The 24,967-nt window shown below is 43.2% G+C and overlaps 3 protein-coding genes across 3 annotated transcripts; all 3 read right to left on the bottom strand.

The window, feature by feature from the left end:
• Positions 1–1,689: 1,689 nt before the first annotated feature.
• LOC130387234 (epidermal growth factor receptor substrate 15-like 1) lies at positions 1,690–4,907 on the bottom strand. The gene is made up of 10 exons (XM_056596249.1): positions 4,865–4,907; positions 4,378–4,419; positions 4,138–4,227; positions 4,000–4,047; positions 3,802–3,897; positions 3,578–3,652; positions 3,368–3,493; positions 3,222–3,281; positions 2,806–3,081; positions 1,690–1,803 (listed from the first exon to the last, which is right to left on the bottom strand). Exons 1-10 carry the CDS (start codon positions 4,889–4,891, stop codon positions 1,690–1,692), a joined length of 954 nt encoding a protein of 317 aa, XP_056452224.1. The 5' UTR covers positions 4,892–4,907.
• A 1,437-nt stretch (positions 4,908–6,344) lies between these two features.
• On the bottom strand, positions 6,345–8,513 carry LOC130386923 (calreticulin-like). The gene is made up of 8 exons (XM_056595787.1): positions 8,412–8,513; positions 7,969–8,172; positions 7,726–7,820; positions 7,399–7,608; positions 7,009–7,122; positions 6,755–6,898; positions 6,572–6,664; positions 6,345–6,470 (listed from the first exon to the last, which is right to left on the bottom strand). Exons 2-8 carry the CDS (start codon positions 8,000–8,002, stop codon positions 6,345–6,347), a joined length of 816 nt encoding a protein of 271 aa, XP_056451762.1. The 5' UTR covers positions 8,003–8,172; positions 8,412–8,513.
• Positions 8,514–13,041: 4,528 nt separating this feature from the next.
• rx2 (retinal homeobox gene 2) lies at positions 13,042–16,931 on the bottom strand. Its single transcript, XM_056595786.1, has 3 exons — positions 16,599–16,931; positions 13,986–14,242; positions 13,042–13,558 (listed from the first exon to the last, which is right to left on the bottom strand). Exons 1-3 carry the CDS (start codon positions 16,879–16,881, stop codon positions 13,121–13,123), a joined length of 978 nt encoding a protein of 325 aa, XP_056451761.1. The 5' UTR covers positions 16,882–16,931; the 3' UTR covers positions 13,042–13,120.
• Positions 16,932–24,967: the final 8,036 nt, after the last annotated feature.

Raw genomic sequence — 24,967 nt, 5'->3', positions numbered from 1 at the left:
TAAATAGTACATAATAGTAGCAAATGTGTCTCTTACCAGCTACACGAAAACCTAACATATATTTTATGTACAAGAATTTTCATTATTATATACATGGAAATACTGTGGTATTATAGATAATAACACAGAGATATTTCGTAGTTTGGTTCACTGTCAATACTTTACTTTGAGTATTTGCTCTAAAGACCGACTGATTTCAAAAATGAATACGTGACGAATATGACATGGAGTCACATTTAATATTCATACCACCAAGATAGAAGACCCATTAACCAGGGATCTTAACGAGCTCTGCATATGGATGCTATGTTCAGTTCATAGGGCACGTGACAATTACCTTTTCTAAGTATGCCTTAAAATCAGGTGATCATCGAGTTTAGTGATCTTCATTGCATCGCCAAAAGCCATCAGGCGTTTGGATAAACAGCCAAGAAACAGACTCCAATACAAACGTGTTGATTTCAACGACAGACTAATAGCGTGGGCCGGTGAGGCCAGCGGACAGAGGGCCGCGGGGGGAATCACGGGGCCGGCGGGGTGGAGGAGCCGCGGGGCGCGCTCCGACTCCCGACGGGTGTGGATCATGTCCGGGGTGAGGCTCTGCGGGGGGTCCGTGCCCTGGCTGACCTTCTGCTGGATCAGGTACATGGCCAGGGAGAACTGGCTCCCTGCTCAGCTTGGCCCATCTGCTTGGTGTCCGCCAGGCCCCTGGGGAGAGCGGCAGAAGGGACCCTGGTGACTCCGGTGTTCCCGCCGCCGGCTAACACCCGACACCCTGCATCACGTTTCAGCGCCAGTCCGTGCGCAACGTACGGGATAGCCGTGGTGTTCTTACAGTGCAACGATTAAACCCTTGTTGTACACCGTGGTACCTGGAGTCTCCGTTGTAAATCGTGTCATGTGATCAGCGACATAGGGAGAAACTCCATTGTACGCATAATGCCATCTTTGGTGGGCCAGACTTCAGCAGTCAATACCTCCCCAGCCGTCATTTTTCAAGGCTGCGGCAATCCTCACTTCCCTATTCATCTGTACACAACCTACAAGTTTGCATCTTGTTTTATTCGTTCAAATTGTTGATAAATTATACAGTTTCAAGTAGCATCGAAGGAAACTCGGCAACCGCTCAGCCACTTGCTTGAGCAATAGTACCTCTTTCTCTTCTTCTTCTTTCGTAACCTACGTCAGAATATGCTTGCCTACTTCTTTAAACAAAGCTGGTGCGTAGAGTGAACATGGTCAACGTTTAGTGGCCTTTCCCTAGGCGCGATCTTCCCATAGCTGAACAGGCGTACTCACTAGTAGAGTAGCAGAGAGTGGGTGCTGTAGAGGGTCGGCGTGCTTGGACCTGCATCCTGTCTCATGATGGTGAGGCTGGCGGAGGAGTGTGCTCCCTTTGCCATCTTTTCAATATGGGTCTGTGTGCTAAACTCCTATCCCCAAAGTTACCCTCATTGGGTTGAATGGGTCTGCAAAACACTATGCAGGCTGTTCCAGCTGAACAGCTTTAGCATATTCCGATATAATAGATACTTTTGAAAAGGAGCAACAAAGCAGTATCATTTAAACTACATAACAATGAGGATGGTGTTGCATCAGTCCTGGTACTAGACTCGGTTCAAATCGTCACAGGCCTCACCATATCTGGGCCAGGCATGGTCTGGGGCAGGCTGGACAGCATGAAGATCTCTATGACCTCCGTACCAGTGACCAGTGCCGGTCCATGTCTGTGTCCGTTTTGAGGACGAGGTTCGTCGTAGCGCCCCCTGTTGCCAGCGGGACCACCCAGTTCACGGAGGAGGTCTGAGGACACAGGACGCCAGCACCAAACGGGTATGAAGACCCGCATCTGCTGCAGGTACCCAAACCGCGTTACGTGTGTCATGAAAATGTAAACCAGTAATGCAAGTGATTTGTTATAATTTGTCATATTTCTGCATCTTTGCGTCATGAAGCAGTTTTATATATTTAACTTATATTTATATATTGCAGTCTTTTGTCTAAGGGTATGGAGCAAAACACAAAAAAAATGTTTTGCTCGAAAAATGGCTGTAAAAGGGCCAGGGTAGCATGACAGGGAAGACAATGTGGACAAATGCATGGAATGAGGAATGAGGATGTGAATGAGGGTCGAGAGATTAGGAAATGGTGGCTCGATGACAACCATCTGCCCTCATTAGGGAATCAGTCAGGAGTGAAGAGCTGTCATTCCTTCTGTTCTTCCCCCTCCAACAGAACTACTGAGCGTAAACACAGAGCCCTGCAGCAACTGCATGGTGTCCAGTGATACATAGTGGTCGCTGCTCACAACAATGTGGCCAAACAAGTCCGGCCATTAGCTCTCAAAAATGGATTGGATACTGGACGTGCTTGTTTGATCATATACGCTGCCAGGGTGCAGCTGGGAAACAGGCTCTAAATTTCAAAGTATGTATTAGCAATGCAATGTGAAGTAATGAATGTTTCCTAGTTTACTTTTGGTTTCATTGAGCTGGCTCAACAGAAACTAGCAACCACAATCAAAACTACAAATTGGCTAGATTGACTTTTCCAATTCAGATATCAGCATAAATACAATGGACTTCTCAATGAATAGCCTAATAGTTAAGTGTGAAGCTGTTACTGTTATAAGATAGTTCTATAGCTACCAGTAAAATTAACAATGTCATAGCATTTGCCATTCCTTGGTTTTGTATTGTAAACGAGAAAGGTAAATATGGGACTAAGAGACCAAAACCATATGTTAGATTGCGTAAAGACAACACTTTGAGCAAAGCTCACGGCTAAGCTAATATTGACCAACACCTGCTGTGGACTGGACTTGAAGGAGTGCTTAGGCGAGAGGCCGCTGGTGGGCGTTCCCAGGGAAGCGACGGCACTCAGGGAGGGGGTGGGCCGCAGGGTCTCCTTCAGGGGCGACGGAGCCGAGGAGAGGGACATCCCGAACAGACCGGGCAGCACGGCCACGGCGCCCGCCAACTTCATGCCAGACTTCCTCCTCTTGGACGGCGGGATGAGGTTGGAGGGCAAGGTGGCCGGGACGGGCTCCTGCTCCATGGCTCGGTAGACCAGATGCATGGCCTGGTTTCCGTAAGAGGGAGACACACGGGTCAAGGACGCAGGTGCAAGACAGCTTTTGGAAACACACCATGAGCCGTGGACGAGAGCGCCCGGGAGACTCCCGACTCCTGAAACAGTAGTGCAATGATGCGACGTCTTACCACAGAAAACTCCTCTTTGTCCAGCTGCCCATCCTGGTCGACATCACTAATTTCCCAAATCTAAAAGAGAGAATACAACGTTTGAATATGTCAATCACAATTTTACTAAACTAAAAATGGTAAAGACGGTTTATGGACACAAATACCTTTCCCAACACTTCCAGAGGTAGCTTGGAGTTTATGAGCACGGGTTTGACCTTATCCCCTGGTAGGAGGCCGTTGACTGGCAACAGACTTTCAAAGATACCATCAAATTTCCCTTTTTCGTCAGGCTGGAATAAAACCAAAACACTGTTTTATGTGAAGAGCATCTCGGTATTCATTGGGAACACTGTGTCTCCAAGTGCTTTACTCACCCGTATTGCCCACTGCGAGTCTGTTTGTGTTGTTGGTACTGGGGATAGGCTCGCTAATGGACTACCAGTGTCCTTCTGCAAAACAATGTATTAACATCGTTGAAGCTAGCCCAATCCAAGACTCAATTAGAACTACTGAATACGTTGTGAATATCACACGCAGCTCTTTGAGGAATGCACACCCTTTTGATATTGTGAAATCAAGCAATGCACTTATTACTCACAAACTTGGGAGGAGCTAGCGTTTGGTTGAGGTTGTTGAGGCTAATGTCGTTGCCGCCCTGTGCCGAAGCCACAAGCCTGAGAGCTATGAAGAAACCCTGGGGAAGAGCTTGGTAGTCAGTTAGTATGCTAACATCAGCATCACACCACATAACAATTTCACAGCCATTTTTATCAAATAAATCTGGTAATCACATTACCCTCTTGTCCAAATAGCCTTTTCGTTCCGAATCAGCCAAATCCCAAATCTATCATATCATAAACAAACATTGGGTTAATAAGACATTGTGCAATTCAGATATGTACTTCCGTTTTCCAACTCAATTGTTAAATTGTACCTTTCCAAGTGTACTGTCGGACAGCCCCGACTTCTTAAGGAATTGAGCTGCATCCCCAGCTGATATTTGTCCTGTGTTTCCACGGTCAACCTAAAGCGATGCACAGTTATGGTTTACATTGCTTTGTTTGTCCAGTAGCGTAAAAGGCTACTGTTTGAGTACAGCTGGGCAGATCATCAACACAAAGCCTAAGATATCTGGCCTATCTCAAAAAGGTAAACATAAGGCAGACGACATTACCTGTCGGAAATAGTTGTCATATACCGGGTTTCCGCTCGATAACTGTTGAAGTAAACACAGTGAAACGAGGGACGTGTGAGTGTCCCCTTAGACAGGCCAACTTTGACGTTCACTATAGAGCTAACTTAATAGCAGACGACACATTCCCATTAAAGTATCTGATGGAATATACAACCTTCGATTAAGAGAGATCAGAGTAGTGAAAATACTCTGTAGAGTACTAGGGCTGGTCACGTACATAGGTTATTTACGTATTTATTTCCCACTACCAATGTAATAGTCCCCTGCCTACGGCATGCTATAGGCTTCATCTGGTAGACGTTCACCAAGTCAATTGACAACAAAAGGCTGTTTCTACGACCACCACACACCGTGACATCGCTTAGAAAGTAGCATAATGAGGGATATATACTGACATTGTCGTTAAAAATACATATCATTAAATGCTTATGATCGATTTTATAAGGTAAAGGAGTTGTTGCTTTACCTGACTTAAAGTCATGAGCGCCGCCATATTTCCTGCTGGGACGGGAGTGCGCACGCCCTTAAGCGGACACGCGCATTGGAAGCAGTGACAGTGCTGTCAAAAACTGGAGCAGGGGCCTGGTTGCCCAGGCTTTGTTGAATAATTCATTGTTTGGGGAATTAGTTGCGCTATAAGATTTCTATAATTGTGTGGAAAATAGGTCAGAATGATAAGCATTGCATCTTTAACCAGAAGGATTCTTGATGTGCCAAAGAGATAATCTATCCATCCAATCCATCTCACTAAACGAGTTAAGCTAAAAAAAAACCCTACTTAGACGTTATACCCCGGTTATGCCTCAATTACTGCATTAATAGCGCTCAAAATAAAATGTTTTACTCCAAAAGAATGAAAGACCAATAAAGTCATTTTCATTTTAAACAAAAAAATTAAAATTGAATTAAGCTTCATATGAATTTAACTAGCCACTGTATAAAAAGCCAAGATTAAATTCCGTTGCCTCATCCAGAATGAATACAAAACCCAAAGGAAGAGTTAAGGAACCCCTTTAATAAAAACTCTGGTATATCAATAACATTCTGTCCAATGAATATAGCATGAATCGAGATGACGTACCACAGCGGGGGCTTACGGTGTTGAACAATTTTACAGGAATGAAAAGATTACCCCAACATACAGCAAAAAGTAAGTTGAAAGGAAACAGTTTGGAATTCCATACACTTTATAACAAGGCAACTTAATGTGCACCACTACAAAGTGCAGAATGCTAATGGTATGAATGGTAAACTTTGGAACACTCAAAAGAAATGTGTACTGTAGGGTCAACGGCACGGAAAGGTGGAGTATATGTGGGTGGGGGGGAAATGGCAAAATGCACAGGAGTAACACAGAAGATACATTCAAACACTAGTCTCAATGTGTGATCCTGTTCTACATTTGCCAACAGAATCATTTCCTATGGTTAGTTTAAAAATTGAAGATGAAATCATTCAGTTTATTGGTTTAACTTTCAAACAATCGCGAGATGTGGAAGTACGGCGTTACAGCAGATCGTTTCCATGGGCAAATGCATTCAATCAATGACTGGATTTAGATCTTCCCGTTTTAACATCAAGGTATTCTGATTAGGGCGCAAGACAGTTTCGATTGATAAATTAGGATATTAGAACAATTCAGATGCAAGCCGGCTCATTTTTCGAGAATGGATTAGAAAAGGATGGAGCAGTGAGTCTAGTTAACGCACAATTACCACCCAAGTTGGGCCATGTCCAGCTCTCAGGGGGAGGTGGATGCATGGCAGCCACAGTACTCCCTGACAAATAAAAAACATTAAAAAAAAAAAAAAAAAAAAGGACAGTGCAACAGGGCCATCTTCTGTCCTGGCTCTCTTATAGCTCATCTTTAGCGACAGCCTCATCCTCGTCTTCCTCGCTGATACCTCCTGTCCTCCTCCCTGACTAAATTCTTGTCCTTGTCCTCGTCATCGCCCGTCGTCGATGTCGTTGTCGACTTCGTCTTCGGCCTCAGCGTCCTGCTCCTTGGTCTTCTCGTCCTCCTCCTTCCGCTTCAGCTCATCCTGGTCTTGTTTCATCTTCTTCTCTGGTTCCTGCCGAGGGGAATGCGGCGAGAGAGAGAACGGTTCGTTAACGACTGTGCCGAGGGGGAAAAACGTGCCGATTGATTTAATTCATCCAGCCAGCTTCCTACCTTTGTGGCTCCCCATGTCTCGGTGGCAAAGTCTTCTGCCTCCTTGATATCATCTGTGATCTGGAAGTTGTCGAAAATGGTGCCAGATTTGACCTGGGAGAGAAAAAAAGGGATTTCAACGAGTTGAATTTTCATCCTCAATACAGCCAAAATGAATCATGTTGAAGGATTTTTTCCCCCTACCTGCCACAGGTCCAGGCCCAGGATTCCAATGTCGTCAAACTTGTAAATGGCTGCATCAGCGCTGTACTCGGGATTGTCGATCTCGGGGTGCACCCACGCTCCTTTGTAGTCGGGATTGTCCACCTGCTTGGGTTTCCATTCTCCCTGGATTCAAATAAAAGAACATATATCATTTGTATCAGACGTTGTCCACATTAGACCTTGGTGACGGTACACAGCACTTTGTCGCCATGGAGATGTATCCAGGAGCTGACCTTGTATTCGGGGTTGGGGATCATGGCCGGCTCCCATTCTCCATCCATGTCCACGTCCCAATCCTCCGGCTTCTTGGCATCGGGGTCAGGGATGTTTTCTGCTTTGTCCCAGTCCTGCAGTTCAAAGGATTGGTCCAGAGTTAATACCCCCTACACCTCGACCGATCAGCGGCTTTGCAAAACATTGGCCAAAGCAAGCTAGTTATCATGCAAAGCCCTACGTCGGCAAATGGAACAAACAAATCAAACGTTAAAAGGAAGTTTGTGGTTGTTTAGGTTTAGCAGTCAAAATTTAAACCAAGTGCTCGGCAATCCTGTAAATGCAAATATCATGTAAAGACCAAGTGCAGTAATTACAGTAGACAACCGTCGCTAAGGTAGATAACCCACCTCTGGCTTCACGTCTTCGGCGTCGTCGATCTTGGCGCGGTCGTCCCAGTCCTCGGGTTTCTTGGCCTCTGGGTCCTTGACCTTCTTGGATGGCAGGAAGTCCCAGTCCTCCTCCAGAGTGCCAGACTCCACCTTCTCGTTGTCGATCCTCACCTCATAGGTCTGATCCGGGTTCAGGATCAGGGTGTACAGATGTGTCAGCTCGTCATCCTGGACATGAGACAGAAGGGGAATGAGTACGCATTGTGATCAGCGCGGGTGTGATTACTTCTTTACTGGGAGCAAAGGGTATACATTGACAATATGACCTTGAAATGATAGAATTACCTTGCACTTGATCTCCTTCTTGATGAGGTGATTAACGCCCTTGTAGTTGAAGATGACATGGACCTTTTTGGTGCTGTAGCCGCAGATGTCAGGGCCTGCAGGACAAGAATAAACTTTACCAATGCAGGATGGGTTCATACCGCACAGAAAAAAATAGCACTGTAACTGTATGCCTTCCTAAAAATAGGATTAATTAATCTACTAGACATTTAACCAGGGGCTTTCTCATCATATTCTACTTACCAAACATGATGTAATACTGAGAATCTCCATGCATTGCAGTCTGATCCAGTGTTGAGGGGAAGACCTTCACGTATCCACCCCCACAGTCTATCTTCTGCTCATGCTTGACTGTGAACTGGATGATAAGAGTCTTGCCCTCATTGCTAAAGGGCTCAAACCGGGCAGAGGCTGCATAGAAGCGCGCATCCTGGCTTGTCTGTAGGCCTATGGACGAGAAAACAAATACTTTTTACTCTAGACAAATCAAACAGGTATTGTTAGTTCAGTTGTTCGGCCGATATACATGATATAAGAGTACAGTGAGAAAACGTATAGATATTCCTGTTCATTGATCTTTGCCACATAAGCTACTATGCTATGATAGCACTATTCAAATTCAGATATTCATTAAACATAAGGATGTAAATGATTGCAATAGCTTTATGAGGAGTAACGTTAATCACCTTTGTCCGTCGCAGCATCTCCATAAAAGTCTCCTGCGGTTAGTTTCCACTCTCCGTAGTCAGACTTGTGCTTGGAGTTTACCCAACGACTTCTCCATTCATCTGTACAGTAGGAAGGAAGGAACAGAATAATGATATTGTTAGCTGCTTAATTCGCTTCGATCCTTTTTGCTTCGAAACATCGTGCAAAATGAAGTATTCAACGGGGCTCCTGCCATCCGGGGTTGGATGGCAGATCCAACCCTATAACAGACCCATCAACAAATGTTAGGCCACAAATGGACCCCATCCTTAAATGGCATTCTACAGACATGCATTTCAGCCTGTTTCGGCATATAAATCATACAATGAATATGGACTGAACAAGAAAAAGCTGTCGTTGGTATTAGTGTGTAAATAATATAATCACAATTTGCCAAATACCATAGTTAGACGTAGTTAACTCAGCCTAGGTAGAGGATTAGATTAAGCATGTGTGGGTGCATAAAAAAAGGGATCTCCACCCTACTTACCACCCATCAAGGAATTGTTCTCGGAAGCCTCGTTGCTCATGGACGATGTACAGTGTAAGATTATTGCAAATAGCCATAAGGTCTGCATTTTTGCGAAGCTATATTTTCCACCGGTGACACGTCGTATCTGAGGGGTATTTTGTGTAAGACGGGGAGAATTTTGGAGTTGCAAGAGTGAACAGATGTCTCACTCTCATTGGCAGACAGACAGTACACCAACCACTGCAGTAGACCACGAAACAAATTTCTTAGCCGACGACCCCAGATCAGTGGAAGTGTTCACCACTTGTGTTTTTTGTTTCTTTAAAAGTTCCATGGTTTACCAGCATCAGAACTCTACATTATCTCAATATGTTTATCGTGCATTATTAATTTTATAAGTGCACTACCGATACTTTCCTTATTTTTTCATTTTCTCCATTTTGGTTATAATGTTTTTAAGTTTACATTTAAACAAACTACAATAATTATCCGACAGATGGCGCCAAATTCCTAGATACTGTATGTCCCTTGAACCACACATACATGCCTGCTGGCCCTTTTTCACCTGGCAAGGTAGTCGCCTAGCATCGTCCATGGTGAGTACATGTGTACCACTGTTACCTGCCTGTTTGCATCAGGAAAATATGTCCTTAATCCAAAACAAATACTAACCATACTTCACTAAGTATCACGCAAGCAACCCCGTACGGATGTTGTTATGTGTCGTATAGTGTCTGCGGTGCATGTCAACAACACTAGTTGCATGAATGCCCTCGTCTGGTTTGCGTCTGTATCTATTTATGATGTGCTGTGCTTTTGAAAGTCCGTGGGAAGTCGTACACGGTGCACACTTGTACAAGCTTCCTCAACTGAATGAGAGAGAAGAAAAAGAGAGAAAAGAAAAGACGCATGCGCTCTGCCATCCATAAGTGCCCACCCACCCCCTGACCCCCAATTATGTCAAGAAAAGCGTCTTAATCAAACCCAATTAATCCGCCCGTTTTCCCCTATTATTTCCACCGTGGACCACATCCCGCTAGCCTGCTCACTGAAACGCACGCTTAGCCAAACAATATAACGTGTAATAATAACATGAAATTAATTACTTTCCGGATGTTTTTCTTTCAAGCCTCATTTAAATGCTGACAGTGTATTCAATTGCATACCTCGTTAGTAGGTCCTACGTTTGTGCTTTGTTCAATGAGTGTAATGGGACGATGTGAACGGATTAAAAAACATAAATAAAGGTAGTGAATAATTCTAACTTTATAAGCATAGTCTTACTACTGACTTGCACCATTTATGGTACAAATATGAGATAATGGCCATGTGCGAAATACTAGGCATAGGAAGCCTAGTCTTGGATTGATCATTGATCATTCAATATAGGCTGTAAGTGGAGCAGTTATGGAAAGTCGTGTCGCCACGGGTTGTGGGGTTTTAGAAGAAACAGAATGTCAAGGACACAAATGGTAATCACGTTGACCTTGCAGGCTTAAATATATGGGTGTTGCAAGTAAACCCCACTCTATCCCGTACTTATGGTCACCCTTCTTTAATCTGCAATAATTCTAAACGGTTTTTTTTAAAATGCAATGTAGACATTTTTACTTCTGTCCCATTCTAGGCTACTGTAAAGTATTGTACTTTATTTGAAAAAATATATTTTTACTTTTCTCTTGTTCCCTGAGTAAAAAAGCTGTCCAGACATCATATGGATCACAGAAAAGGCTAAAAATAGTCTGTTATTTAGTCGGAATTGTATATTATATAAGCCTCCCTTATCCTCCCCTTCCTCCAATGACTTCTGCCTCACCTGCGTGTCGTCCTATATACGTCATCTTTTGAGGAGGGCAACACAGGCACGTAGGTCCATGTGTAGCATCATGGCTAGGGGCCCCTGCAGCTTTGCAGCTGGGGCCCCCACACCCCTGGGAGAGCTGATGAGCTGGAGCCTCATCTGAGTAACGGCTGGCCTGCCCGCCAACCCAGGGGAACACAACAGACCCTCTCCCCCCACCCCACACCAAAAAAAACCTCACCAAATGTTTCTGTGAAAAATAAGGCAATGTGGTTGTCGCAATGGACGGTTATAACGGCAAACAGTTTTGCAGATCAGTTGGTTGGTGAATATTGTTGTATGGTCAGGAGTAGAGTAACATGTTTTGAACTAAGAATGGCTTAACAGTGGACATCAAATGTTGACCCTGTCTTTACAGCGAGTATGCTATTTTTGTGATGGGGCTCGTATGAAAAGGGGTTGGATCAAATTTGCTCTTGTGGTTATGAGTACGCAAAGCAAGTAATACATTTGTAGTTTGAAGATTCAAGATTCAGTCTGTTCTGTACAAAACCAATCTTTATGGCTTTTCTTTTGCACACAGATTTAAGGAAAATAACGTCTAAAGAAACGTGGTGGATAGAAAACTGCAAATAAGCAGTTTAATTTAATAACATCTTAAACACTTTCACAGTTCCATGATATTGTATATAAATGTCCATGGTTATTTTTTCTTTGGCTTTTGTGGTCCACTGTTACAAACAGGTTTGTTATAGCAGAATAAAGTAAAAAATGTACACAAAAAGTTTAAAAAAAAATATTTACAGCAAACACAAACTTCTTGCTTTTTCTAAATGCCTTTATGTATGGCAAATGTCAGGGATCAATTGCTGAGCAGCATTGTACTGTACATGTTTTAACATGCACAATAAGAATTTAATTTCTCTTTTCTTTAGTTTAATAGTACACAGATTGCACTAATCTTTCCTAGCAAATAATTTAATTTTGATTTAGAGTGCTGGAGAATCTTTATTTTTCATATTAAAGGGAAAATAAAAGAAGGCTTACAAGCCGCCCTTAGGACTATACAAGATGCACGATAGACGGGACGATGATTCCACCTGGTTAAGTGAATGACCCATCAGGATTGCATATGCACAGACACTCACCCCCACACACACCCTGGCCCATTACCTTTGTCTGTGTGCAACGTCAGTGCAAATAATCCAACTTTAAACATTGTGATCCTATAACAAAGGCAACCAGTGCTTCTTCATAGAGGTAGGCAAGGTTGCCAGCACTTGTATATTCTTCCCCCCAAAATCCATGTTTCTTGGTTAACATAGAAAAGAATGCAGTAAGGCGCATATGTTACCAATAAAAATGTAATCAATGGACTTTTAGATTTAATGGAATGCTAATTAAGAGTATGCAAGAGCAAACTGAAACCCTGATCGGAGTGACAGGGGAGGGGGCCTTCTGAGGGCATTTGGTTTTGGACACTGAGAAAACTGGGGTTAATCGCTTTTAAAACCGGTGATTAGGTGTTAAGAGGTATGCTTGTGCTTGCTTAAATTAGCCTCCGAGACAGATTGTGCTGGGTGACTTTGTCCACCCGCCCCTACCACAAAGGGGGAGGGGGGCAATATTCACAAAAAATAATTTGAATAAGCTCCAACTACCAAAGTTTCGTATTCTATAAATGAATGTTAAGTCACAGTTATAAACCTCCAAATCTCACTTATTAGTATACTCTTTGAGACATGTGATTTGAAGCTGATTTCGTAAAGTAGCTTGTGATTTATTTTGACCAAAATATGGCCAATAGATTGTGTAGATCCCCCTGCTATACCAAAACATCTACAGAAGTCTGGTATCGAGGATCATAAGCACAGGGATTGTCAACCGGCCAAGGGAGCAAGGGAGCTCAGGTAATTCATACAATCCAATTAAAAGTAATATGACATTAATGAGGGTTTGATATCATAACTCTCAATATATATATAGTACATCTCCACGTAATATATGCCTAGCCAATGTACTAGCAATTAATCAAACACAATTTGCATATTCCTTCACCATACTCCTCTACTATAGGTTGTATCATCCTCATCAACATAAACCATTAACCAATAATTTTCCTACAAGGTTACAGTCCATGAGAAAAAAACGAAATAGTCATGTCGGAATGTGATAATCTTTTGTGACGCAAGTCCAAAACTGTTCTTCACAAGGTTACAGCATTCAAAATATTTAAAATCCATTCTATAATTTTGAGAGTTGCCCATTATCCTCAAAAAAACGTCCAAAACATTCAAGGTGATGCCATTCTCCTCTTCAGAGGAACATCCCCAAATACCCGCCAACATTTTGTTGTAAACATTTACCGGAGCAGCTTTAAGATCCATTCTGCACGCTTTAGCATTCCCAGCGGATCACATGTGCTGCCATGTCTTATCCATGGACTGAATGTGCTCTTTGGCCTTCATCCTTAGCGCTGCGATGCTGGAACTCCTCTCGTCCTCCATGGGGTACTTGTCATTGAAGCTGGGCGGGCATTGATAGGGAGGAGGGGGCATCGACTGCATACCCTGGACCATCCCCGGAGGGGTGTTTAGGAAGCCGTGGCTGGAGTAGGAATGCTGCAGGCCTTGAGGCGGACCCATGAACCCGGGCATGGAGTGTAGAGGTGCGGAACTGGACATGGGCGAGGCCAGCCAGGGATCCAGGGGCATGCTGTTGGCCATCTGGCCCACGCTGGATGGCATAGGGGCGCGGTTGAAGGAGAGCATGGGGGAGTCGTGGAGCTTCATGCTGCTGGTGTCCATCTTTTCTTGGCGCCTCCACTTGGCTCTGCGGTTTTGGAACCAAACCTGGACGGAAGACGGAGCAGGTTAGCAAACATGAGTTGACAAACATGACATGTGCTGCCTGCTATGCCATCAAGGGTCGGGATCGACCGATATGGATTTTTTAGGGCCGATACTGATTTTCTTTCTTTAGCCGATACCGATATTCTCTCCTACGCCGATACCGATTTTCTTGAGCTGATTCTACTGATACTGCTTTTGCTCCCTCAATATACATCGTAAAAAAGACTCAATGATGTCTAGTTCTTCAAAGTCTCAATTTAAGAAAGGAAAATTTATTGAACCCTTGTAAATCATACTGGGAAAAAATATATCTATATCTATATATATATATATATATATATACAGTATATCGACCGATGCCGATACACGTAAAAAACACAAATATTGGCCGATATATCAGTCGGTCACTGATCAAGAGCCTCCATACCTGAACGCGGACTTCTGGCAGGTTGACCTTCATGGCCAGCTCCTCCCGGCTATAGACGTCCGGGTAGTGGGACTTCTCGAAGGCCCTCTCCAGCTCGTGGAGCTGGTAGGTGGTGAAGGTGGTGCGGTTTCGCCGGTGCTTCTTCTTAGGGTGGTCGTCGTCTCTGCAAGGCTCCGGGGAACCCCCGTCGTCACCCAAGTCCTTCGGAAGCTCACCCATCCCCTCCTCACACTTCTCCCCCGAGAAAAGGCCAGACTCTGCGAACCACAGAGAAACCCAATGAAATCCATTGTTACATTATGTTGTTAAGATCTGTACTTCATGCAGAATGCTCGGTGTGTATGTTGAAGTGCATCATCACCCAAAGAGGAGGTTTTCTTTGCTTTATTTCTGAAGCAAGCCTATTCATTAGAATAATGCTAAATTCACTCATATCTTTTGATAGTGACACACTTTTGACAGTGGGCTACATCTTTCAAAAGCCACCTTGCCGAGTCACTCAGTCGTAGCCCCAAGGTGGCAGCATATATATTTGGGGAGCTCTATTCCTTGGGCACAACATAATCCTTTGTATCGTATCTGGTATACCACTCTACGATAAGTAAGTCACTGGTAAAGTAAATCAATGAAAGTGGATGGAGGACGTGGAACAATTGCTGATGCTGACATGACAAGCAACGGGGTTCCTCTTGTCTCTATTCAAGAGGGGAGCGGCCCCAGCCAGCCCTGCCATGGTCTACTGGCCAAGGGAAAGTAAACAATACTTCTTTCATCTCATCTAGCCATCACGTCGGTCACGCTTTCGTCAGTTGCGTCCAAGGATGCGGATATATTTCCATGGTGTTGCACTCAAACTGTTTCGCTGTGTGTCTATCCTATGTATGTCTATTCGCATATAACCCATCAGAAAGGTTCTGGGATTGAATCCCAATTTTTTTGATTTTTAAGACATAAATGTTTTGTTAATTCAACTGAAGGGTTAAGGCTAGGGATCTGTCAAGCTAATGCTTGGGAAGTGAACAAAGGTTAAGGGTCTGCAAAAGCGCCTATCCCAATGGCATCTTTCACTGAAATCGTCCTTTAAGTTGAGAGTAATCCGACCAAGACATATGCTGCTAGTTAAACCGGTAAATCCAAGGGTACAAATCTAGATGTTAAATTCCTAAACGTTGAACTGGGAGTGGGGGTTTCATATTTTTTTTAGGATTACAATCATATCCCGTCAATATAAATGAATGTATATGTAATGTATAGATTACCTAGAAACTCAACCTCTTCAACATCCTGTGTAAAATACAGAAATTACCCAATGATTTACTTTTAGCGTAGTAGAACTTTATACAGTTTGAACCTCTGTGACATCCATTTATAATGACTCGTAGATTGAATTACATTCTATGGTCATGAAAGTAAAAGTTTTAATGATCAGCCACAAAAAATAGCCACTATACATAATTCAGTAGTATTGATGGATAGTTAGCATGGTAAATGCTATGCTATGCTTAACCTTCTTATTTTAGCTTGACTGTAAGCTCAATAAAGCTTGAAGCATGATATGCTGCTAATAATTTAAATATGGAAGCCCTGCTATTTTTATTGTTTTATGGATGCCATCATTTTAAAGTAAGTAACCAAATATAATGTAAATACTTATGCGTTGGCTTCAGCATGTTATTCTTTCAAAAGTTGCTGTTGAAACTTGTTTGTATCCTAAGTTAACATGTTAATACGTTTTTCTCAAAGTGAGAAACTAACTAACAAGCCTTGTCTGCGAGGTCTGTGCGGATGTTGGCTTGTTTAAGCATCTTCACCTGGCCAGAGTCGGATTGGACTCTGGGTGTGTGTGAGGCTGCACACCTGTGGCACATTGAGCAAGCAGTGTGCACAGGTTAGACCAACAGTCTCGCCATGCTCAGGGAGAGATCTCCGGCCTGATAAAAAATGAAGCACCAGCCTCATGTTTCATTATCTGCAAACCTGTACAATAAATCGGCTTTCAACACCACCATCCTGCATGATGGTGGTCTGGAGAGGCCCCACATTGGGCGCCAGTGTAACAAAGCCAATGCCCCACGCCACCTAGGGGGCTGCCATACTCCACCTAGGGGACCTTTACTGGGCTCCTCTGAGAAAAGGGTGCCGGGTGGTGACGTTGGAATACCGATATATGTTAAAGTTTGTAGACAATGATACATGACCTGGTTCACATGCAGGGGATCTCTCCCTGCATGTGTGTGGTGATTGCTGGTCTATCCCGTGCCTTTTGATTAATCAATCATTGATTAATCAATGTGGAACAGGTGTGCAGCCTCCCACAGTCCAAATTCAGGTCAGCCAATGCTTCCTAAACGAGCCATCATCTACACAAACTCCACATTGTCATACTTTAATTCCTTCTTAAGCAATATGATAAAGGATTCAAGTATATCTGTTTGGTAGACTTGTCAACTGGGTTCCAAAAATGTCCCCAAAATGGGTTTTAACACTTTATTGCTGTCAGTGGTGATTTATATCAAAAGGCAAGATAAGTACCATATTTATCAGAACACTAATAACTATTAATTAGAGAGGTTTCCAAAGAACGTGCCATGGTTGTGTGCCTTTCCCACTCACCATCGAAAGTGGAATGCTCCGTGCTGTCGCCCAGCTCTGAGAGGTGTCTGTACGGATCGGAGGACGCCTGCTTCTCAGGGTCGTCCTGGTTGCCTCCGTTCACCTTGTGGTCGTGGACTTCCCCAGCGTGCTGGAGCAGCGGGTCCTGGTCTTTGCTGAATCCCAGTATCACGTCAATGCTGTGGACCCGGCCCCCGCCACTCAAACCCACACCCTTTGACATGTCGTAGTTGTCCAGGCAACCATCGTCCACCATTCCGAGGGTATCCATTGACAAATGCATCCGAGAGAGTGATCCTCTTCGTGTTAAGAGCAGAAAAAAAGTATGTCGGGATGAGCGATGAAATGCGATCCGGAGGAAAGAAGGTGCGACTGTGTTGTTAAGTTCTCTCTCCTCGGCGGTCCGGGGATAATGAGTGAGGCCTCGGAGAACGGCCCTCTTCCAGTCTCGCTTCGAAAAGTTGAAGCAAAAATGTCCCAGACTTTATGTTGTTAGCTGCAACAGGGGAAATGGGGAAAAGTCGGAAATCATCTTGGTGAAATTATAATGGAAAATGAAATGCTATGAGCAATATAGTCTCTAAAATGATGGCTTGTATGATCTCAAAGACCACTTAAATATTGAACTGAATGGCATCATTTTGTTGCTGTTATATTACTGTTGAATATTGCTGTGGCTCTATCTTTATGCTCTTAACATATATAGGTGTTGTTTTTTGTATTTAGATTAATCAAATCTAGGGTTGTAATAGAAAATGCATAATTAATAACAACTTAAATTATAATTATGTACCAAACCAACCAACAATGAGAGCTTCTTCAGAAACCGATCAATATAAATACTTTTAACATTTGTTTTCTGCAAATCTGAAATCAAATCGATTTGCATGAAAAAGCCAACAAGCAGAGTGCCCGATGTATCTGAAACGCAGGCGAAGTCGAAAACTTACCCTCTATCACGATGGTGCTGCAGAGGCTAGGCTGTGTGCTTGTTGACTCACCAGTCCATAAGTAGACAAATGACAGCCAAAGACACTCGGGATGGCTACTGTAAGGCACTCGCTACTCCCCCATTAAGTCCTTGAGAATCCCCTGTGCCCAAGTGAGCAAAGAAATCAGTGCTGGACCCCCTGTCTTACAACCTGATGGAATGTCTTTCTGAGTGGACAAAACTCTCCTTCAACCGCACGGGACACCAGAAGCTCGCAAGGCAGTGGATGTAGAACCAAAAGGGTTTAAGAGGTTTATTAATTGGACTCCTTCCCCTTTAAGAATGATTGACGGTTGTTTTCTGGTCAAGTAATTGCTCCAAATGTGCCCTGCATTCAGACCACAGAGGGAGGCCATCGCTAATGAAGCCTTAACAAAACTTTCTTTCAAAAACTCTATTGTCCGAAAGATAATGGCTCGTACTGAGAGTTTTCGCTAATCCCTTCATTATAGACAATGTAAGAGGGGGGGTAAAGACACAGAGATGGACTCTAACTAGAATGGCTACACAAAGTAAAGACTTGTATTCATAGAAACAGTTGGATTCAGACACAAACTGCCTTCCGTGCACCTCCATGTTCTGAAGTGCGGTACAACATCAGGGCAAAAAAGCAAAATAACTGAATTGCTCATTGTTTCCTCAAAGCTTTTTATTCACCGACATGTCGAGCTTGAGAAGTACTTTGAAGATTGCTACCTTTTTGATATATTCATGTGCCTTGCTGGTTGGTCGGACCCAGGTCCAAATGGCAAAGAGTTAAGCACAGAATGAGTCGGATAGAATACAGTAAGAATAGTTTATTTAAATTAGTTCAATCTTTAAATACAATTTTGTTTTTGGTTGTCTCGAGATGAGATGAAAATGCACCGTTCGGGATCATTGTGTACGTAGAGAGAGTATTATAGAGTTGAACCTCCGTTCATATTCTAATAATAATATGCTCTTGCTCTTCGAGAGGAGAGGGGCTTTGGAGATGCAGATATAGAACCATGTGCTCGTCTCCTGTAGCTGAAGCTGCCCCCGCTCAAAGCCGTGGCAGCCAGGAGTCTCAGAGATCAAGCCTGTCCTTAATAAGCCTAACGACTTCACTTCCTGTGACATCAACTCGTGTATCTGGAGTGAACTCTACTCTGTAGCAATACAAACGGTGATATTGAATGCATTTTAACACTTGAACAACATTTATTGTGCATGGAAAAAATTATAACTATAGGAGTATGAATGCATAAAAAATAAAGGATTGGTTGTTTTAGAAGTAGTTAGAGGCTGTTCAAGGATAAATGGCACAGCCAAGGCACATTCTTGAACACCGTCAAATTGTTAACTATATCCACGTTGTCCCATCATGTGCTGTGTGTAGAGCCCAGCCTCCGGGCCTGCTAGTGGGGCTGAGACACGGCAGGTTAGGACACATTATGGAGCTGATTGCTAACTCATTAAAGGAGCTCACTTAATGACCTGTCCCTCAGTGCTCATTAAGTGAGCTCGATGGGCTTAATGGCAATTGGTTAAATGACTTGGATGCAACATTGTTCCTTTGGTTGTTGTAAAACCTTTGTATCTATTTGTCTTTTTTTAATTTAAACTCATCTATTTTATTTCGACCCTCCACCCTGCAAATGTTCATGTATGTTATGTACTCCCTGTGGGTGCAAGAGTGTCTATGCTAACGACCTGCTAAGGGCCAATTAGAGAATAAACTGTAAATCTCTAGCTTTGAGTGGGAATCGAATTGAACTCTGATGCTGATTAATCTAAGCGATGAACGATTAAGAGGCTACATTTCAGATGCACACTTCGCTTATACCTCCACACGAGTAAGTTGAGGTCACATTAACTTGTTGTCTCGTGACTGATCTGCATAACAAGATCCCTATATCGCCCCGAGTGCTTGAACGCATTGACGTGAAAACATTGGCTGAATAATCATATTAACACATTATTATATTAAGGCTGCCCCTCTTTTCGATTTTCCCCCCATTATCCTAATTGAGTGCAAATTGGTTAAGATGGCGCAGCGTAGCTATCGAGCCTCTTAGTTTTATCAGATGACAGGTTAATCCGCGGTGATCCTATTAGGAGGCAGGCCGCTAACGTCTGAACGAGCTGTGTCAGCTTACAGGGGGAAAGGGGGTTGGGGAACAGCATGGGTCCGAGGAAGACCTGGACGAAGAGGAGGAAGGAAAAGGGCTGGGGATCACGTGGGGAGCAACGAGCTCAGGGGGTGGTGGCACCGCCTGGACACTTGGTCCTACAACAGGTTCCTGGTGCGCTGTCCTACAACCCGTTCCTGGTGCGCTGTCCTACAACCCGTTCCTGGTGCGCTGTCCTACAACAGGTTCCGGGTGCGCTGTCCTACAACAGGTTCCGGGTGCGCTGTCCTACAACAGGTTCCTGGTGCGCTCCGTAAAAACAGACACTTGTTGATGGTCATTTGAAGCTGAATGTATTCATCTTGTTATCTTTTACTTCATATATGATATTGTCACTGAAGTGTAATATATGTAAAATAATAAACTAAACTAATATTTAGTTTAACATTTCATATATTTACAGGGGGGAAAGCATGCTTGGGCATATGTTCCCATAGTTGATTTTGTAATAGTGTACCATTCAAACTACTGTTAACTGTGAGCTAATCAATAGGCACAGAGTGGCTAGCACCCGCTTATCGACCTTATTGCCGAGGACATTTAGGTTTGTTTGATTATCAGTTAAGCCAATGCTTCTGGCCTCATTAGCAGAGACAAAACCCCTTGAAACCTGTCGGTTCCTTATCTTTTAATCTTGGTGTTTGTCACAACAGCCATCAAGTAAATACTCACCCAGCAACCACTCAGATTAGATTAGATTAGGTCCGACCTACCCTGACCCGACCAAGTTTTACTGCTAATTTAACTGGACCCTTTGTTGAACCCTTATAAGAAGATACGTTTTGTACCATTTGAATAAATAAAAAAATGGGAATATGGGAAAACTGTAATGCTGCAACTCTACAGAGCGAAAGAACACATAACGGCCATGTTGAAAATATTACATTCATAAACCAGTCACATTGGACACATCTGCTGCAGTGGAGCAGTCCGTAAACCAATGAGGCATATCTTCAATAGATGTCAGTTCGTACATTAAGCCTCAAAATGTGCAACGAGACAGTTCTCATATGTCCCGGATGTCCGTACAGCATTCACATCCCCGTGCTCCTCTCCTCTGCGTCCTGCTTCCCCTCCATCATGGTGGCCCCTGGTTTTAATGTCCACGTCCAAGTCTTGAATCTTCCCCAGAAAGGACTTGTTGTTCTCCTCCTCTTTCTCCTCTTCCTCCACCATCTTCTCGAGGTCCTCCGCGAGGTCAAGATCTTCCCCGGCCGTCTGAACCATCCTGTGACAATGATACCCGGTCATTAGCACCGGAAGTATAGTTTAAATGAGTAGTTATTAGTATAATTATAGTTACTATATGGACTCTGGACTCTGCATAGCCTCCCTTCTTACCCCCCACCGCCCCTCCTGCTCCCTTACTCTCCCAAAAGCATGCCTCCTTCGCACTTATGTATGTTGTACGTCCTGGCACTTAAAAATGTCACTTAGCATTGTCTAACCTCTTATGCTAGCTATCTTTGTTGGACACGGGGAATGAGTTAACCTAGCAATTGTAAGTGCTTGGCACTTGTTTCTATAACCATCCTTTTTTTTTCAATTATTTAGTTTTTAACAGATCTTTGAGAGGTAATTTAGAAAAGCAGCAATTATATGAATGGCAAAAAAAAATGAAACGATAATGGTCCCCTTACTTCTGGAAGCCTGTATTTGTCTCTGAGTGCGACTCTCAGATTGCCCCACTCTGCCTTCTTTGTGGCAAACTACTGATCCCATTTGATCCTGCATTGGAAAGTCGGAAGTAGGCGGTGAAAATAAATTGTTCAGTACAGCCAACTGGAAATATACCATGCTTTAGTTCTGGCTTTAAACCTCACCTCACCAAAACTTACAGTAGGATAAGATAATCAATGAATGTGTAAAATGACGTGCAGGGTTTCCATTTGCATTCAACTTAAATGGTACTTTTAATTGTCAGCCTATGTCTTGAATTCAACCATAAAAATGAGGCCATCAGTTCCTATTTTAATGTATGATTTCCTGGAATAACTTTAACGTCATGTTATAAGGCTGGGACCACAGAGGCCGATAGATTCCTCCAAGGTGTAGCGCTTCATTTAACCAGAACCAGTTTAGTGACTGGTTTAGCATTTGAATCCGGACTGAATTTGCATCGACCCTGTTTCACTTTGACTTTCCAAGTCTACAGGCCCCTACTTCCATCCCAAACGATGCAGCCACAACAGACGGTGAAAGCATTAAGAGGTTAAGAGGAAGGCAGGGAGGCAGGTGGCCATCTTCTAAGCCCCCTAGGAAAGCTCAGTGTCTTAACCGCAGTTTTACCACCCCACACTTATGTTGTTAGCTCAGAGTGGCCAACTACACGCACGCATGTTGCGACCTAAACGATCAAGAGCGTATCGACCGGCTTCGCCTGATCTAGCTCGTTATGTCGATTTGATCAACCAGCCGGGCTATTTTGATTGGTTTAGACGAGAGTCCCAATCGTAGAAAATATAATTGATGGTTTGTGTTAGCTAATGCATGGTGCTGTTGCTTTATAAAGTAGCTAACTAGCATTCAGCGTAACCACAAGTAAAAATGGTAAGATGTCTTTCTTGAAACTTAACTAAATATGTTATGGCAAATTCTGCACAAATGCAATCATTGTTGTCGAATAAAACACTTATGGCATGCTCTAGCCACTATAGTAGAGCATACATTTATATTTAAAGAGCCTTTTGATAAATAATAATACAAAGTACTTCCAGGTGTAAAATATTTGCTCTATAAATGAATTAACTATTTCAAAGCAGGTAAGCCTGGTTCCATCCCCTCAATCAAGAACTCTGTATTAGAATTACTTAAGGATGCAAAACCACAAATTGTACTAGGCCTAGAATACTTTAGTAAAAATTATGCAGTCAAAATATTAAACATGATGTTCTTGGGACATGTGTTGGAATCATCTCACACCTTACTGAATGTGAGGGGTCATATCATATTTTAATAACATCTCATTAAAAATATACTCAATATCCATATGTATCATTTTTGTTTGTTTAAGCGCGCGCCGTCCAAGAAGCGGGCCATGTTTATTGGTGTCTTCGGGAAACTATGCGTCTACGAGACCTATCATACCCATCTCTCACTCATCTACTCAGGCTAATTTGAGATCCAACTAAGCAAAACAAATCCCCACCTAAAGCCTCCTTCTTAGCCGGGCTTGCTTCCATTGATGTCACACACACGTCATGGGCAGACGCGGAGCACACCTTTTCCAGCACACCAAACCCCCTGCAGCCTGCTCATACCGGACATCCAGTGCATTTAAAAGATGCAGTTCCCGGATAATCTGTCCGGTGTCTGACATGGTGACATGGTTCCATTCGTAAAAATACAAATGATCCATTCTCTGGAAGCAGCTGCTCTGTGGGTTATCTTGCCCACAGAAAGCCCCGGCAGCAATTCCTGAACTTCCCATCTAGGAATAATAAAGCACTGTGCTATCCTATCTTATTAACCACAAGACTAGAATTCGGTTTCAAATTTGACATTTCATTCATATATTATTTTGCATGCCGCTCCCTAATATTTAACCTGCTCAGGTCTTTGGTGAGATGATTTAACCCTATTGAATGGTCTAACTTCAGTAGTAATAAATTAATTACATAAAAAAGGTTTTATATTAAATCCCTTTGCTCTTGCACACCACAGTGTAAGAATTTTCTGCAGACAAATCCCGGGGGCCTTCCATAATGACGGCTTGCATTCTTTATCTATTGTTGTTTAAATAGGACAGCAGCTTAATGGATGAAGTGCTTCATTGATACAACAAAACAGATAGGCCTACATGTCTCCCCCTTTAAAGCGATCCAACAGGTGAGAATCCGACCTCACCACTTCATGGGGATTTTAAATCAACATGCATCCCTATAGTCAATCGATACTCTGAAGAAGGCCTTGTGCCTTTCTTCAATGATAATAGAGAACATGATGTAGCTGATTCTTGAATCTACTCACTTCAGTCAATCAGTGTCCTCTGGTCCTCTTCAAACGCCTACGGGACATGCCTATAGACTCTGGCATCTCCTTCCTGTCCCAAACGCCCACAGCGGCCTCTTTAACTCCCCAACTGTCAATTTATGCACGTGCTTCATGAGGAACCCCATATTTGGGTGGTACCGACAAGCTATGTGGTTTGTTAAAGTCCTTTTGAAAGGGGCTGGTCGTAGAGTTGCCAATAGAAAGAAGTCTTGACACTATCACAGCTTTTGGGTGGTTTTCAAAAGTGATAAAACAAAGTTTCAGGTTTCAGGTTACTTTCTAGATAAAACTGGCCTGCTATGCTAGTGTACCAAGTGGGTTTTGTCTGTCGGTTTTAGGAGATGTGTTACGTGTATGAATGCATTATGAGCAGAGTATAACAGCTCAAAAGCTTAGCTCATAATTGGCAGCCCATTAATAATCGACAGGACATCTTGTTCCATGGAGCAGTGAGGCCTTTAGCACTGACCTGCCGTGGGACCATAGATGATTCATCTATAAGGTGCGGTAGGTAAGAATTGAAAGTTGTAAAGAGAAAAAGCAGAAAAGAAGGCAAGATTCTGAAAATAACCCATCCTCACAAAAAACCTCCCTCTTTGCTCCCTCTCTGCTCCCTCCCTGCGTTTCTCAGCGAATGAAAAGGTTTAGATTCACGCAACTGTTATTGACAGGCAAGATGGATTCCCCCAACCATTCAGGAAAAAGATTCTCTGTTTTGTCTGAAAATATACGCTTTCAGTCTACAATCTAAATGGTCTCATTGAGAAGCTGGGTCAACCAGAAACTATTCTCTCTCTATTAGCATTTCACTAGTAGCTGACGGAAAGCTATGGAATTTTAAACAAATTACATTCAAATAAAGCTCCACCTAACTATACTCACTATTCTGCCACCCATGATGCCCTAACTGCCCTGACAGAGTGAGATTGGACAGGTAATCTCATTGGAATCAATATCCTGGCCTGTCATTTAACAATTACATGTAGTCGTTCAGCAGACAATTGTATCTTAGGCCACTTATCTTGGGGGTTGACAACTGCGTAAAATCAATAGTGGAGCAACACCTTCAGGGCTGTAAGGTGTGGTTATTTGCAGTGCAGAAAAGCAGTCAGCAAATATTTGGGCCGAGCATAACATTTTCGTGGGTGTGTTTGTGTGTGTGTGTGTGGGGGGGGGGGGGGGGGTTTGTGTGTGCTATCAAATAAGAGATTTCATTGTTGGCCCCTCCCCTC

Source organism: Gadus chalcogrammus, chromosome 8 (genome assembly GCF_026213295.1).
Source record: "Gadus chalcogrammus isolate NIFS_2021 chromosome 8, NIFS_Gcha_1.0, whole genome shotgun sequence".
NCBI lineage: Eukaryota > Metazoa > Chordata > Actinopteri > Gadiformes > Gadidae > Gadus > Gadus chalcogrammus.
This window is presented reverse-complemented; position numbering and strand designations above follow the sequence as displayed.

What these genes read in the sequence shown, in the direction of transcription:
- LOC130387234 (XM_056596249.1), bottom strand. Translation starts at nt 4,891, where the DNA reads ATGGCGGCGCTCATGACTTTAAGTCAG. An exon ending in CTCTGGAAGTGTTGGGAAAG is followed by an intron (nt 3,282 to 3,367) that starts GTATTTGTGTCC and finishes TCTCTCTTTTAG; the next exon opens with ATTTGGGAAATTAGTGATGT. An exon ending in TCAAGTCCAGTCCACAGCAG is followed by an intron (nt 1,804 to 2,805) that starts GTGTTGGTCAAT and finishes CTGTGTCCTCAG; the next exon opens with ACCTCCTCCGTGAACTGGGT.
- LOC130386923 (XM_056595787.1), bottom strand. Translation starts at nt 8,002, where the DNA reads ATGCATGGAGATTCTCAGTATTACATCATGTTTG. An exon ending in AGAAGGAGATCAAGTGCAAG is followed by an intron (nt 7,609 to 7,725) that starts GTAATTCTATCA and finishes TCTCATGTCCAG; the next exon opens with GATGACGAGCTGACACATCT. An exon ending in AGACATGGGGAGCCACAAAG is followed by an intron (nt 6,471 to 6,571) that starts GTAGGAAGCTGG and finishes TCCCCTCGGCAG; the next exon opens with GAACCAGAGAAGAAGATGAA.
- rx2 (XM_056595786.1), bottom strand. Translation starts at nt 16,881, where the DNA reads ATGCATTTGTCAATGGATACCCTCGGAATGGTGGACGATGGTTGCCTG. An exon ending in GGAGCATTCCACTTTCGATG is followed by an intron (nt 14,243 to 16,598) that starts GTGAGTGGGAAA and finishes TGTGGTTCGCAG; the next exon opens with AGTCTGGCCTTTTCTCGGGG. An exon ending in TGCCAGAAGTCCGCGTTCAG is followed by an intron (nt 13,559 to 13,985) that starts GTATGGAGGCTC and finishes TCTTCCGTCCAG; the next exon opens with GTTTGGTTCCAAAACCGCAG.